This window comes from Oryx dammah, unplaced genomic scaffold (assembly GCF_014754425.2).
Source record: "Oryx dammah isolate SB20612 unplaced genomic scaffold, SCBI_Odam_1.1 HiC_scaffold_25, whole genome shotgun sequence".
NCBI lineage: Eukaryota > Metazoa > Chordata > Mammalia > Artiodactyla > Bovidae > Oryx > Oryx dammah.
The window spans coordinates 55,205,290-55,220,130 of NW_024070209.1; the positions used below are offsets into that span (position 1 = coordinate 55,205,290).

General features: G+C 37.9%; 1 protein-coding gene across 2 annotated transcripts in view; it reads right to left on the reverse strand.

Annotated features, from left to right (window-relative positions):
- Positions 1 to 14,841, reverse strand: part of LOC120851300 (catenin alpha-2) — a 1,370,085-nt gene that overhangs the window by 1,186,492 nt on the left and 168,752 nt on the right. For both annotated transcript variants that reach the window (XM_040223986.1, XM_040223987.1), the window contains exon 2: positions 5,451 to 5,557. In XM_040223986.1, the coding sequence (XP_040079920.1) occupies positions 5,451 to 5,552 (102 nt within the window). In that variant the 5' untranslated portion in view covers positions 5,553 to 5,557. The remainder of the gene's footprint in view (positions 1 to 5,450; positions 5,558 to 14,841) is intronic.

The window sequence follows — 14,841 nt, forward strand, 5'->3', positions numbered from 1 at the left end:
TAGTTTATAATTTCCCTTTGCTTTTAAGAGTTATCTAAGAGTGTGTCCTAATTTCCTAATACATTTGCCAAATATAGTTTTTCCATTTCCTAATAAAGCTTAGTATCACAGAACATGGCCTATTAAAGATTTTTACTCTCTTGAATTTATAAAAGTTCAGGCATCTTTGTCAAGGTGTAAAATGCATAAGATGAATCTTTTCTCACATGAAATTGCATGATTTTTATAAGGTAATTTTTTCGAAAAAGAATCTTGCCTTTTCAACATTGTAAGTTAAACATGCATCTCATATACATTATGATAGAAATGACGTAAAGTTTTGTTTACTACTTGAAATAGTTACTGATGGTAAATTCCTGACATCATTTTTCTTATGACAGTGAATGAATTTTATTGAGAATTCCTAAACTTCTGATGTTTATTTCAACCCTATCCAGATTTATATAAACTGCAGGATGGCTATAGGCATATAGAGTCACTGGATATTTCAATGAATTTTATTCCATTCATAAAACTGTAATATGTGTTTGATTCATATGGGGCTTTGTTTAGGTTAGTTTTCTCTCTCATTTCCACCTTTTGCTTTAAATGTTGAACATGGAGTTTATATCTAATATTATCTTATCTCTCCTAAATTATTCATATGTCTTCCAAGGATCAACAATCGTATTACTCTTACCCTTAAGATTTCATTCCAGGGGTGGGAATGGTGAGTCTCGATAACATAAGCATATTATCGTGAAACAATATTTACAAAAGCCTGTCTTAAAAGTCACATTTTTGAGAGAATCATTTTTTTTAATTTTTTTTAAATCACTGTAGGAACACTGTAAGAAAGGTAAGCCATTTAGATATTAGGAGACACTGGAAGGGGGTTAAGAATAGTTACAGTGCTAAGTCACAGTGTGAAATTCAACAAGACTTTGTAAGTATTTTCCCATATTAAGTGAAAAAATATGAATTAGACTATTAACTGTCTTTATTTTCTTTCAACAAATATTTTTTAATCTATTGCCTTTATTGACAGAATTTGAAATGACTGGATTGAAAGATACATGGAAAAGGCTGTAATTTTTAAATGTAATCTTAGATGTTTTGGTCATAAGTCAAGAGCAAATATGTAAAGATATGAAAATTTTAAGAAATAAGAGACAGTTTATGTGTAATATTGTGCTTGCCCATGCTAGATTCATTCATATCCTTCTCACTGGCTCATACAGTATTGGTTTACGACCAGTATGAACCTGAAATTCAACCATCAAGAAAAGAAAAATGGAGACAAAAAAAAAAAAAAAAAAGAAAAGAAAAATGGAGACTACATTTAATCAACACAGGGCACTATGTTCTAATTGTTGCTTCATTTCATCTGCATGATAAGGGTTAAATATATTGGCATGTAATCTGAAGTGAAAATTCCAACGCTAGAATAAGGTAATCTGTGTTTGTAACCCAGCTGACAGAACTACATTTCCGAGCAGACCAACCACAAAGAACCTCCCAAACCAGGCTTTTTCAAGCTATCTATGATGAAAGGTCAAATATATGTTATTCTAAAAGTGCATGAACCAAAGATTTTTAAAAATACAAGACAATGAATAACCCCAGAAATTTAAAGATAAAAAGCACAAATTTTATGATTAGCTTCAACATGCATAAAATTACTCTATAAAACTACCATAAATTTTTCAAAGCACTTACTTTAAATTTCTGTGCTTATTGCTGTCCAATAACAAATAATTCATGGATCAGTCTTAGTCCACAAACCACAACTGCAGCAGCCAACATACTCTCAAATCTAAGAGTCTATCAGTGTTAGGTGTTTCTTGAATAAATCTGTATAGCACTAATAAGAATCATGACCACATTAAAAAAGGGCATAAATCTAATGAAATGTTTCAACAATACAAACAAACATGTCTACTTCCTAATCCCTAGAACCTGTGAATGTATTACCTTAAATGGCAAAAGGGACTCTGCAGAAGATCTCAAGATCCAGAGATTATTTTAGAATATCTGGGTGACCCTAATATAATCACAGGAGTTCTTATAAGAGGGAGCTTCCCTGATAGCTCAGATGGTAAAGAATCTGCCTGGAATGCAGGAGGAAGGAGGGTTAAAGTCAGAGGTCAAGATATGATGGTAGAAGCTGAAGTCAGAGGGAGAGATTTAAAGGTGCTAAACTGTTGACTTTAATGATGGAGGAAAGCACCACAACCAAGGACACAGGTGCACTCCTGATGCTAAAAATAGGAATGAACTTCCTCCTTAAGGAACACATCCTTACCAACATCTTGCGTTTAGGACCTTTGACCCCTAGAATTGTATGACAATAGATGGGTGTTGTTTAAATTACTAAGATTGTGGTAATTTGTCATAGTGGCAACTGGAAGCATATAGGCATACAGACCTTGGTTCTGTAACAACTATAGTTGTTACTATAACAACTACCTGAAAATGTGGAAATGGCTTTGAAATTGACAGTAGGCAGAGGCTGGGAACATTTTGAGGAGCATGATAGAAAAAGCCTAGATTACCTTGAACAGAGAGTAAAATATGGATGTTAAAAGCCCTGCTGGTGAGGACTCAGAAGGAAGTGAACAGCACGGTAGAGTAAGCTTTTATCATTTTAGAAATTATTGAAATCATTATAAATGGACAGTTAAAGGAGGGCTCAGAAGGAAATGAAAACATGTTTTTGGAAAATGGAGGAAAAACAATATTTGTTATAGAGTAGAAGAAACCTTAGCTGAATTGCTTCCTATAATTATGTAGAAACCAGAGTTACGTGATGACCTTGAATATTTAGCTAAGATTTCCAAGCAAAGTATTGAAGGAGTGGCCTAGTTTCTTCTTCCTGCTTATAACCAAATGTAAGAGGAGTTGGTGATGGACAGGGAGGCCTGGCGTGCTGCAATTCATGGGGTCACAAAGAGTTGGACACGACTGAGCAACTAAACTGAACTGAACTGAAGAGGAAAGAAACATATTGAGTCAAGAATTATTGGTACTTCCCTGGTGGTCCAGTGGTTAAGACTCCATGCCTCTACTTCAGGGGGCATGGGTTCAATCCCTGGTTAATGAATGTAAGATCCTGCCACATGCGACAAGATGCAGCCAGAAATTTTTGTTGTTGTTAAGAATCTTAAATTGAAAGGAACCAAGACCCAGTGATTGGGAAACTTTTCAGGTAGGCAGATTGCAAGAGGTGTTAAAATTAGAAGTTTCAGTTTCAGGAAAAAGTGGCTGTTGAGAAAAAAGTCAACTTTGCGTCTAGATGACATGAGTCTGAGTGAACTCCGGGAGTTGGTGATGGACAGGGAGGCCTGGTATGCTGAGATTCATGGGGTTGCAGAGAGTCGGACACGACTGAGCGACTGAACTGAACTGAACTGAACTGAACCTTTGGTTAGTGCTTTGGAAGGATTAAAATCTTGGTATGTTCATTCACACAAGGAGCTCTTGGAAAGATTGGACACAGGATTCATGGATTCCCTCAGTGATTTCAGCAGAGAACAAATTGGAGATGAGGTTATCCATGATAGATCTACAAAGTATCCTGTTTTCTAATAGAGAAAATCTCAGATATATACAAGAGAGAACCACAGGTTTCTCAAGAATGTTATATCAGTTGAAATACTGACAAATCTGAACTGAAAAAAAGAGAGAGATGAATTTCAAAAAAGCTGTTGTACTTTCAAGTTGCACAGGCAGGAAATATTCAACTGAAAATACATGCTATCTTTCTTGAAAAAAGAATAATGATTCTTAGAGTAAAGAACCAGGCCCAGAGGGCAGAGCCTTGAGCCACAGAGGATTATCACCAAGCCGTGAAATCTAATTGAGTTTGCCTAGTTGGAATTCTAAACTTCTTGAGACTAGTAACCTTTTTTTTTTCTTCCACATTCTCTCTTTTTAAATGAAAATGTCTGCACCTGTTATCTTATGCCTGTCCCACAATGCATTTTGAAGGCGTATGATTTATTTTCTAATTTCACTGGTACATAGATGGAGAGAAATTCTACTTGAAGAAGGAATATAACTAGAACCTTGATGATAAGCATGAGAATGCACAATTATGCCTAACTGTTTGCAACCCATGGACTGTAGCCCACCAGGCTCCTCTGTCCATGGAATTCTACAGATAGGAGTACTGGAGTGGGTTGCCATTTCCTGCTCCAGGGGATCTTTCCCATTCAGGGATTGAAACCATGTCTCCTGTATTTCCTGTACGAGCAGGTAGATTCTTTATTACTTCACCACCTGGGAAGTCCCTGTCTAGAACCTTACTCATACCTAATTTAGAAGATTTAGATGGTGAGATTTGGAAATTTTTAGCTGATGAATTTTAGATGAGATTTTCTCCATATTCTAACCCCTTGAAAGTCTGAATATGCTACCTAAAAATGGCAAGAGAGACTTTTCAGATGTGATTTGCTCAAAGATCTTGAGATGAGGACATTATTCTAGAGTATCTGTATGGGCCCAATTTAATCATAAGGGTCCTTATAAGAGTGAGACAGGATGAAATATGAGGACATGAGCAGAGGTCAGTCAGAGAGAGATTTGAAGATGCGGCACTGCTGGCTTTGAATATGGAGGAAGGGGCCGAAGAAGGGAATGGCCTCTAGAACATGGAAAAGGCAAAGAAACAGATTTTCTACTTGAGCCTCCAGAAGGAATGCTTCTTTACCAATATCCTAACATTAGGACCTCTGACTTCTAGAACCATAAGAAAATAAACTTGTGATGCTTTACACCACCAAGTTTACAGTAATTTGCTATAGAAGCTACAGAAAACCAATATAAGTGATCCCTACCCAATATAAATGGTCTCTACTTAATTTGTCATGGCATTTCTCTACAAATATACCCATAAAATCTTGAATTTTAACTTTCTGAAATTCTTAGTTAATATAGCAAATAATATACTTCATAAGACCACAAAAAATTAATTTTTAAAATTTAAAAATCCAGAGGATGTTTTTCTGTTGATGGCCCTCATGTGGAAATGTGACAACATAAAAATGGAACATTTTATCATTTCAACATGATGAATTTTCCCTTTTAAACTAAAGACAAAGTAATTCAATAAATATACTTCTCTCTTAAATACGCAATAGAGTTCCTCCTAACTGCATTAGCATCTGAAAGCAAGCTAGGCATGATTTATTTAGACTTTGAATCCATTACTGCAAATGAGGGTCCCCTTCACCAAAGCCCCTTCTTTAATTATCTCATCAACTTAATTTCAAAAATCACATGAAAACTTTTGTAAGAAGCACTCCAAATCCTATTGAGAAGACAAGAAAATTGGGGCAGGAATACATATTAAGTAATTAGCAATGTGGCATGATTCATTCATGCCTAAGGATTTTCACATTCTTCAGAAAGTCATGATATAATCACAATAGAAATACACACAGGTAACAGTATTTCAGAGCATCTCTTACCTGTGTAACAAGTGGTTCCAAAAGCCTCTCCACTGTTAGGGTCCGGATTTCCAAACTTTTGGGGTCCCATTTTAAAATGATCGGTGAAGTTGCCGAAGTCATGCTCCCTACAGAAACACACAATATCCATTAGAAATAATGATCACAGAAATAATCTGAGCTTAGGGGTTCAAAATCAATAAGTCATCAAAAGTTAGAACATATTTGAAGATTATCTGTCTGGTTCAACCTCATCAAGTTAGAGCTAGGGAAATCAGAAAATAGAACTATGTGAAGTAGTGATGTGAGGATCAGATTGAAAATGGGTATTTCTTAAGGGCACCTGTATTCATTAGACAAACTTTTCGGGCCCAACTGACACTGAAATATGTCACTCACTCGGTGTTTAGTACACATATCCACCTGCTATATACTGGGAAGGGGATTCCCAAGAACCCCCCTGCCAATGCAGGAGACTCAGGAGATGCGGGTTTGATCCCTGGATTGGGAAGATTCCCTGGATGAGGGCATGAAACCCACTCCAGTATTGTTGGCTGGAGAAACCCACAGACAGAACAGCCTGGCAGGCTACCGTCCGTGGGGTCGCAAAGAGTTGGACACAACTGAAGCAACTTGGCACGTACACACACATTTGCTGGGAAAGCCTTGGTCATTGCCCTCCAGTACCTGTGGTTTCAAGGCAAAAGTAGCAGAGGTTGGCCATAGTTATGCCTCAGTGTGGCCTGTGCTGTGATCAAGGAATACAGAGAAGGCCACAGGAGAACTGAGGAAAGGACATCAAAGTCAGTCACCAAAGGAGATCAGCAAAGACTTTAAAGAAGTACAATAAACTCATCATGACGATCAGATGAAAGACCCCAGGTCCTAACAAAAGGCTTCTTTGTTTTTGTCACATCATAACTGACCACTGAGGATATTATGCTTCCTGGAAGAGCTGAGTTTTATTCTCTTAAATAGGAGAGATATCTTACAAAATGAGTTGCAATGATTCTGAAAATTAGTTTGCTGCTATTTACATACTCTCTGATTACTCACTGCATTTACATTCTTATCCCATAAAATGAGTGTCTGATAAGATTATTTATTTCATTCTACAACAATCCTTTTCTACCTAAGAACCATGGGTGTGCAGGTAGCAACCTTGCACATATCATGCACATGATATCATCCCAGCCTCAAAAGAGTAAATTAGACATTCTGTCAGGGGTGTGCTTCTCACTGAGAAGTTGACTGCTCTCTGATGAATATATTTTGACAACTAACCACTGGACAAGCAACCTTAGATTATGCAAGGTGAATCTGAATCATTTGCTTTAATACCATCATAAATCAAACTGTTCATAGCTGTTCTCTTCTGAATCAATGTCCCCACTCCATTCCACTCTTATAAATCAATGTAGATGATTATTTATTTATTTATTTATTTATTTTTTTTAGATGATTATTTATATTAGAATTAACACTACAAAAAAGGTATCGCAAGAGGCACATGTCTCTTTACTGCCCTGCCACAGCTAGTCCTTTTGCAAACAGACCTAACAAATTTGCTTCAAGAAAAAAAAAAAAAGGCGAAGACGCAGTATGCTGGTATTTTACCTCTCTCCAAATGCTATGTTTTAAATAAACTAAGCATAGCAATCCAACCATATAGACCGATTTAGACTTGGGTTCCTTCACAACAACAATAGTTGGCACGGATATGCTGCCTTTCCTCCAAAAACCAAAAAACACTTTACACATTTCCATTCACACTACCAACTGCTACATAGCAGCTCTAACATGCCCAGAATTCTGCTGTTAGGCAGCACACCTTCCTGTGTTGTGAGAGGATGAAAATGCCAGATTCCTTCTACCCACACAGGATACCTTCATCCTTGCCAAAGCCAGTCCTACCTAAGTAACCCAGCTCTTTGTTGTTGTTGTTGGGTCATTAAGTCATATTCGACTCTTGTGACCTCATGAACTGCAGCATGCCAGGTTCCCTATCCTTCACAATCTCTCAGTTTGCTCAAATTTATGTCCACTGAGTCAGTGATGCTATCCAACCATTCATCCTCTGTTATCCCCCTTCTCCTCCTGCCCTCAGCCTTTCCCAGCATCTCTTAGGGCACAATGATTTCCAGTCCCCAAGAAGTTCCCTGTAAACTTCTTCACAGCTCTCATGGAATAATAAGTGGCCCCAGTAATGATGACACACCACAGGGTCCTAGAGGAAAGACAGCTGGATAACTAGTAGTGGCATAGTGAACTCATTTTAACACAGCAGTGAAAGGTAATAAGTAGACTGTGCAGAGAATCACCACTATTACGTGAGCATGCTTGTGCATATAAGCTGGTGGAACAGGAAGGCACACAACATCTTTATGCATGTTCTGATGTATTACTAAAGAGATGAGCAAAACATACTGATGTGAGAAATAAAAATGCTGGGACCCTTATATTAGAGACACTAATCTAGCATGCATCAAGCAAAAATGGGAGATGCTTAAAAAAGACTTCAAGGCAACTGTGAACCAAGAAGCAGAATTAGAGCAGAGCCTTGGATCCTGAAGGTTGGAAGACTTATAAATCTAAAACTGAAAGGACAAGAGTGACCAAGCAAATCATAAAACAAAAATGGTAACAGCCTTATATAATTTATGAATTTATCCTGAAAATCATTACATTGCATATGCAAACACTGATGGGTTTACTTCTTTGCCATGTTTTTATATGATCATTATCCTAGCCAGTTCAAGATATCCATTAGGATGAGGGCCAAGACAAGAAGCTTTAAAACAAAGTTTTGGTGAGAAAGTGAGAGATGTGAAAAAGCGAGAGAATTTTCTAAGTTTCCTCATGAATCAAGCCTGAATACACTGAACTTACTGTTTCTTCTCTGAGTATTAGTAATACTGGCTAATGATCTAACATTGTTATTATTTGCCATTTACAGATAGGTAAGCTGAGGCATGAAACAGTTAAGAGAGCTACCCAAGGTCACAAATTTTGAAACTAAACTGCCTGGCTTCAGGCTTTGTGCTCATAAGCACCATGAAACATTATGTTTCACTTCTTATAACGAGGAACTCCTAGGCTTAGGTCTATGCCAGCATCACCACAGTGCTTCTGAACCATGGAAGGGAGGCAGAGACATAGACAAGAATGGAAAATCCAGGAGCTAAGCACTTCTGGAGAATGAGAGAGAGAGGGAATGCAGAGGGACACAGAGTAATGACAGATGAGATGGGGGGAACACAAAGGGCAGGTGCCCTGATGCACACGTGGAGCCCATGGGAAATGTGCTTCATTTCCTGGTGAAGCAGAACAGTTTCCTTTAGCCACTTTGATCCCTGGGGCAAGAATGGGATGCTGATGGTGGGGATGGGCCACCTAGGGAGCAACATAGCACCTGGGTGAAGTCAAGCTGCTGCTGCTACTGCTAAGTCGCTTCAGTCGTGTCCGACTCTGTGCGACCCTACAGACTGCAGCCTACTAGGCTCCTCTGTCTCTGGGATTCTCCAGGCAAGAACACTGGAGTAGGTTGCCATTTCCTTCTCCAATGCATGAAAGTGAAAAGCGAAAGTGAAGTTGCTCAGTTGTGCCCAACTCAGCGACCCCATGGACTACAGCCTACCAGGCTCCTCCGTCCATGGGATTTTCCAGGCAGGAGAACTGGAGTGGGGTGCCAAGAGAAAGACCTTATGATGAGTTATGCCAAGTAAACAGAATTTTGGTCCCCATGACCTCAGACCCTTTGTTTTAAACTTGTGATTATGTTATATTTCATGGTGAAGAGGATTTTGAAGATAATAAAGGTTATTAATAAGAGACATAAGTGAAGTTGCTCAGTTGGGTCCAACTCTCTGTGACCCCATGGACTGCAGCCTTTTAGGCGCCTCAGTCCATGGAATTTTCCAGGCAAGAATACTGCAGTGGGTTATCATTTCATTCTCCAGGGAATTAATAACCTTATAAAGGTTATTAATAACTGGACCTTAAAATAGGGACATGATCCTCGATTATCAATGTGGCCCCAATGTGTCACTGAGCACTTAAAAACAACTTCCTCCTGGCTGGGGGCAGAAGAAGCAGTCATAGAGATGCAGCGGACAAAGACATCAGGTAGGGCAGAGGAGGGAGGCGGAGGGATTCAAGGTGTGAAAGGGACTCGACCCACCATTGGAGATAGATGAAAACCATGAAAGGAAACATGGGTAGATTCGGGAAGCTAAGAGTGTACCCTGGTTGACCTCCAACAATGAAAGAGGGACCTTAGGTTACAACCACCAGGTACTGAATTCAGTTAAAACCCTGAATGAGGTTGGAAGTGAATTCTTCTCCAGTGCCTTCAGTAAGGACTTCAGTGCTATCAACATCATGATTTCAGCCTTGTGAAATGCTAAAGAGAGGACCCAGACACGTCTACCTGGGCTTCTGACCTTCAGAGAGTACAAGTGAGAAATCTGTGCTGTTTTTAGCTGCTAAATGTGTGGTCAATTTTTACAACAGCAATAGGAAACTATGACAGGTGGCTGTCATAGTTGTTGAATTTGTGTGTGTATCATATCACCTAGAGGGCATGTTCATACACAAAGCAATCCAGACAGTTTCTGATTCATTAGGTCCAGGGTGGGTCTGAGAAACTGCTTTTTTTTTTTTTTTCTTGCACTTGGAACCAGTGCCCAGATGATTCTACTGGTCCAGGAATTGTACTTGGAAAACCACTGTTGTGATCACAGTCCATGGCCATGCATGCCAGGAGGGAAGCAGTGATCAGGAAGATGTAAGATATCTCTGTGGAGATCCTAGGACCAGTAATAATAACACTGCTGTTATTACAAGTATCACTGGGATCATTATATCAATACTTTCTGGATGGTATTTATGATTTTCCAATGCCTTGAAGCGATTCTCAATGGGAAAATGAAATGGCATACCAAAATCATTTCAGTTTTTTTAAACCACATGTACACCAACCTCCAACATCCCCAAAAGTTCTCAGTTTCCCCAGAAGATGCCTTTTCCAAGTAGTATCCCTGCCACCAGAGAAGGCAGTGGCACCCCACTCCAGTACTCTTGCCTAGAAAATCCCATGGATGGAGGAACCTGGAAGGCTGCAGTCCATGGGGTCGCTGAGGGTCGGACACGACTGAACGACTTCACTTTCACTTTTCACTTTCATGCACTGGAGAAGGAAATGGTAGTGATCCCTGTGAAGAATGTAAAGTAACAGTGGGAGAGAGCCACGCCCCTCAGTTCACCAAAATCAGAAATGAGGGTCCAGGAATAATTGCTTAATAGAGAATAATGTTTCCAAAGAATCAGTTCCTAAATATTTTGACGTTATTTGAGGGCTATGAAAAAAAGTTTTCCAAAAATGCCATCTGAAATATGATCGTAATTCTCATTTTTTGTTGTATTAGTAAAGGAAGTTACCTCTAACATTTCGCCCCTCTATTGTAAGAGGGATTTTTTCTAGAGTTGAGAATGTGCATATGCATCTCAGACAGGAGTAGAAGTTGAGAACCAAAAGCAGAAAAGGAGGCATCTCATCTGATTCAAAAACCCTCAGAGAATAAAAGGCACACTGATTGCTACCTGCATCAGCACCAGATCTAAACAGATAATGACAGGTATTCAGCACTCTTCCTGGTGGTACCCTGGCTATGAAAATAACCTGGCTCCTAACTTGAACCTTTTTACCTGAAATCTCCATCAACATCCATACAGGACTGCTGTGAGGATTATATGAGTTACGTGTGTAGAACATTTGGCAGAGTGGGGAAGCATAGCCTAGATTCTTAGGATATGGTAGCTACCTCTGCTAATACTCCTGGTGGCAGCAGCAACAGTAATAAATGGTAGCCATACTTACGGTAGGAAATAAGCTGGGAAAGCCCTGCTACTGATATTCCACCATTAATTTTGCTCAATTTCGCTCATTTCTTTTCCTGTGACTATAAGGAGGCAATGTGTCGCCCATCACTGTCCTCGACATAATAAGCATTCAGAGTCCTTGCTCAGTGAACTGACAGGGGACCCAAGATGCAAGTTGCTGCTTCAATTAGAAGATCCATCACTATTTTTAATGCAAAATTGAGGTGATATGTAATTTTTAACTGCTCTTTGCTGTTTGCAGTAGAAGAGAGTGGGGTAGTTATTTCTGATACTGTTAAAGTTTAACACAGCCCTCAAGTACTACATCTGCAAGACCTCTATGTATGGTAAGCTCATACCTTTAACAAAACACTGAAAGAAATACTGTTGAACAAAAGCATCATTCTAATAATTTCAAAAGGTTGTAATAATAATACATGTCTAAGCAAAAATGCCTGTAAAGTCTACCTTAATATTTTAAGCAAATATTAAATAAGTATTAAACTATTAAATTCTCTTCACAACCTCTTTTTTAATTCTACCCAAATAAACAAAACATCACCAAAAAGGAATATAAGAATAAAGCTCCACAGCCTAAAGGCTGTCAGGATGACAAGTTTAGACTAATAATATATAGCCTAGAGCTTGCTGATTAAAAAAGAAATATCCATGTCCATATCTCACTGAAATGAGTTTTTACACTTACAATAGCATACTCATAAAATTTAAAACTATGTGCCAACTTAATAGAAATTCACTACTCCTGATATATGCTAACAGAAAGCCAGTAATTTGAAACTCAAAATGAAAACTAGTATCTGTCAAATTCATTTCCATGCTTTTCACTACATTCATATTCTCGTCATTTAAATTCATTTTGGAGCATAAACAGACTCAATCTACTCCTAAAGTATGATTTGCTTTCCATTTGGATGTGAACATATGTGATACCCAGGTAGGCAGTGCTCATTATATATGCTGTTAGGTTTCCTAAGTCCTAACAAGGACTCGGTTTTTCTAAACAAAATATATCTGACCAAAGGTTAACTAACACTGTTCTACCTATTATTCTACCTATTATTCTTCAGCAGCATTTCAATTCTGATTTAGGTAGTAGATCCCAAAAACTGAAAATAATAACTTACTATTTCAGATAATATATTTTGAGAAATTATCTTTATAGTCCAAAAGTAACATCAAATTATTTAATAGGAACACATTATTTAATTGGCAATTAACTTATTCTCTGTCCTTCTAACCTCCTGTAAATTAGAAATCCATATGCAATGATTATATAACGTTAATCTTTATAAGAATCTCAACATTTCATACTCAGGTTACAGCAAAATAACCATAAACTGCTCCCTTTATCTTTCATTTTGATGTATAATGCAGCCCAAACTAATTTTCTGAAACATTCTTTTTGTAGAACAAAGTAACTGCTTAACTCTCTTCTCCAACAATTCCCAAGTCTTTGTAACACAGCTGTCACTCTACTTTTTGACCGTGGGCTCCTGGATCTTATTTCTTTAACAGGAGCTTACTACTGAAAACAGGTCTGGAATACATTATAACAACAGGGTTTATGCCATTTCCCAAAGTTCCCACCATACTGTGCTCCTTCTCACCCTCCAAAATCCAGACACTGACATCTTCATATTGTAATAAACCCTAAATTGCTACTGGATTTACAGTCAGTAGCAAATGATCATCCTTTTTTTTTTTTTTTGGTAACAGGCTCATTGCTAAGAAATTGACATTAGTTTTAAATAAGGTTATAAACTTAGACTTATAACTAGATTATAAACTCATTAAGGCACAAATCTGTATAATAGCATATTAGACCCTTCATAAATATATGATTAAATACAAATATATAAAATATGGCCTAATGGGAAGAACCCCTGGAGAATGGAATAAGTAGTAAGTACTACTTACTCCAGTATTCTTGTCTGGAGAATGCCCATGGACAGAGAAGCCTAGCAGGCTACAGTCCATGGGGTCACAAAAAGTCGGACACAACTGAGCAACAGACACACACACACATTTAAAAAAAAAAAACTATGTTATATTTATATGTATGCTTAATTTAAATATATACCTATGGTTTTTATGTATATATTTTTACTCAATATATTCATTTTTAATTGGAGGATGATTGCTTTAAAAAATTAGGATGGTTTCTGCCATATAACTGGATCACTAGTTTTTATTTATTATGTCTTAAATCTAGGTGTCATTTTTGTTCAGGAAAAACTAAACTCTGGGCTTCCTTCAGCAAAGCAGTGAGGCCTTGATATTTGATTGCTGAGATCCATGTGGCAAGTTTTTTGTGAAGGATTGTACAAGCTCTGCAAGTTGGCCCACAACTGCCCTTAGGAAATATTTCTTCTCCTCATTGATCCAAACTGCCTTTCTTCCCTAAGGCCCAGTGTCTTTTCCTTTCTCTGAATTCCATCAGTATTCCATCTAATCAGAATAGCTAGTGCATAATATTTAATCTGAATACAAAGTGTCTTGTGTTGCTCTCTCCTTGCTTTATATAAATTTGTCCTCTCAAATACACTCAGGGATAGGGAATTTGCTCCCTTTACAATGATTAGGATGGTACTGAACATTTAGTAAAAATGCCAAGTTCAAATCTTACAATCAAATACACACACACAAAAAAAATGATTCTAGTTAAAATACTAGTGCTTTTTTGCAAAAAGGGAGATTTTCTACTCAGAACACAATAGTTCAGATACCACTTATCTGAAAAACAGAACCCAAAGTGATTTTCCTTGCTCAGAATGCCTTCCATATTCTAGCAGAAAAGGCAAATCGCATATGCTCCAATTCTCCCTTCCTTTATCCATTTATTCAACCATTCACTTAATCAGGGTAAGTGTACTAACCACCCAATGTGTATCATACTTTATGCTGATTGTTTAAGATGAAACGGGCTCTAATTCATCATATTTTAAAAACAAGAACAATTCATCGAGCAAGGAGTGTTCAGAGCATGAGCTTGGATGAGAATGGACACCTGTAGGGCCAGTGTCCTTCCATTTCACCAGGGCACTTATATCAAGCAATAGGTAACCAAGAGCACGTTCAAATTTTGGATGCATTGGTCAAGTAATATTGAACAGTTTGTGCAACTGAAAAACAGGGGAAAATTCAACACCGTTTTGAACTGTTGCCAGAAAAATGCTCTCCAAAAAGTGAACAAGAGTATGAAAAAAACATTTAAGTAACCTTGGGACATAGAGTGAAAAAGACAAAGTAATCAGAATATTAAGATATGATGTCAAGAAATGAATGCAGATATTTAGGTAAGAGCTATTTTAAATTGTTCAGTGATTATAAGAATACTTGTGTGTGTGTGTGTTAGTTGCTCAATTGTATATGACTCTTTGCAGCCCCATGGACTATAGCCTGTCAGGCTCCTCTGTCCATGGAATTCTCCAGGCAAGAATACTGGAGTGAGTAGCCATTATTCCCTTTTCCAAAGGATCTTCCTGACCCAGGGATCAAACCTGGGTTTCCC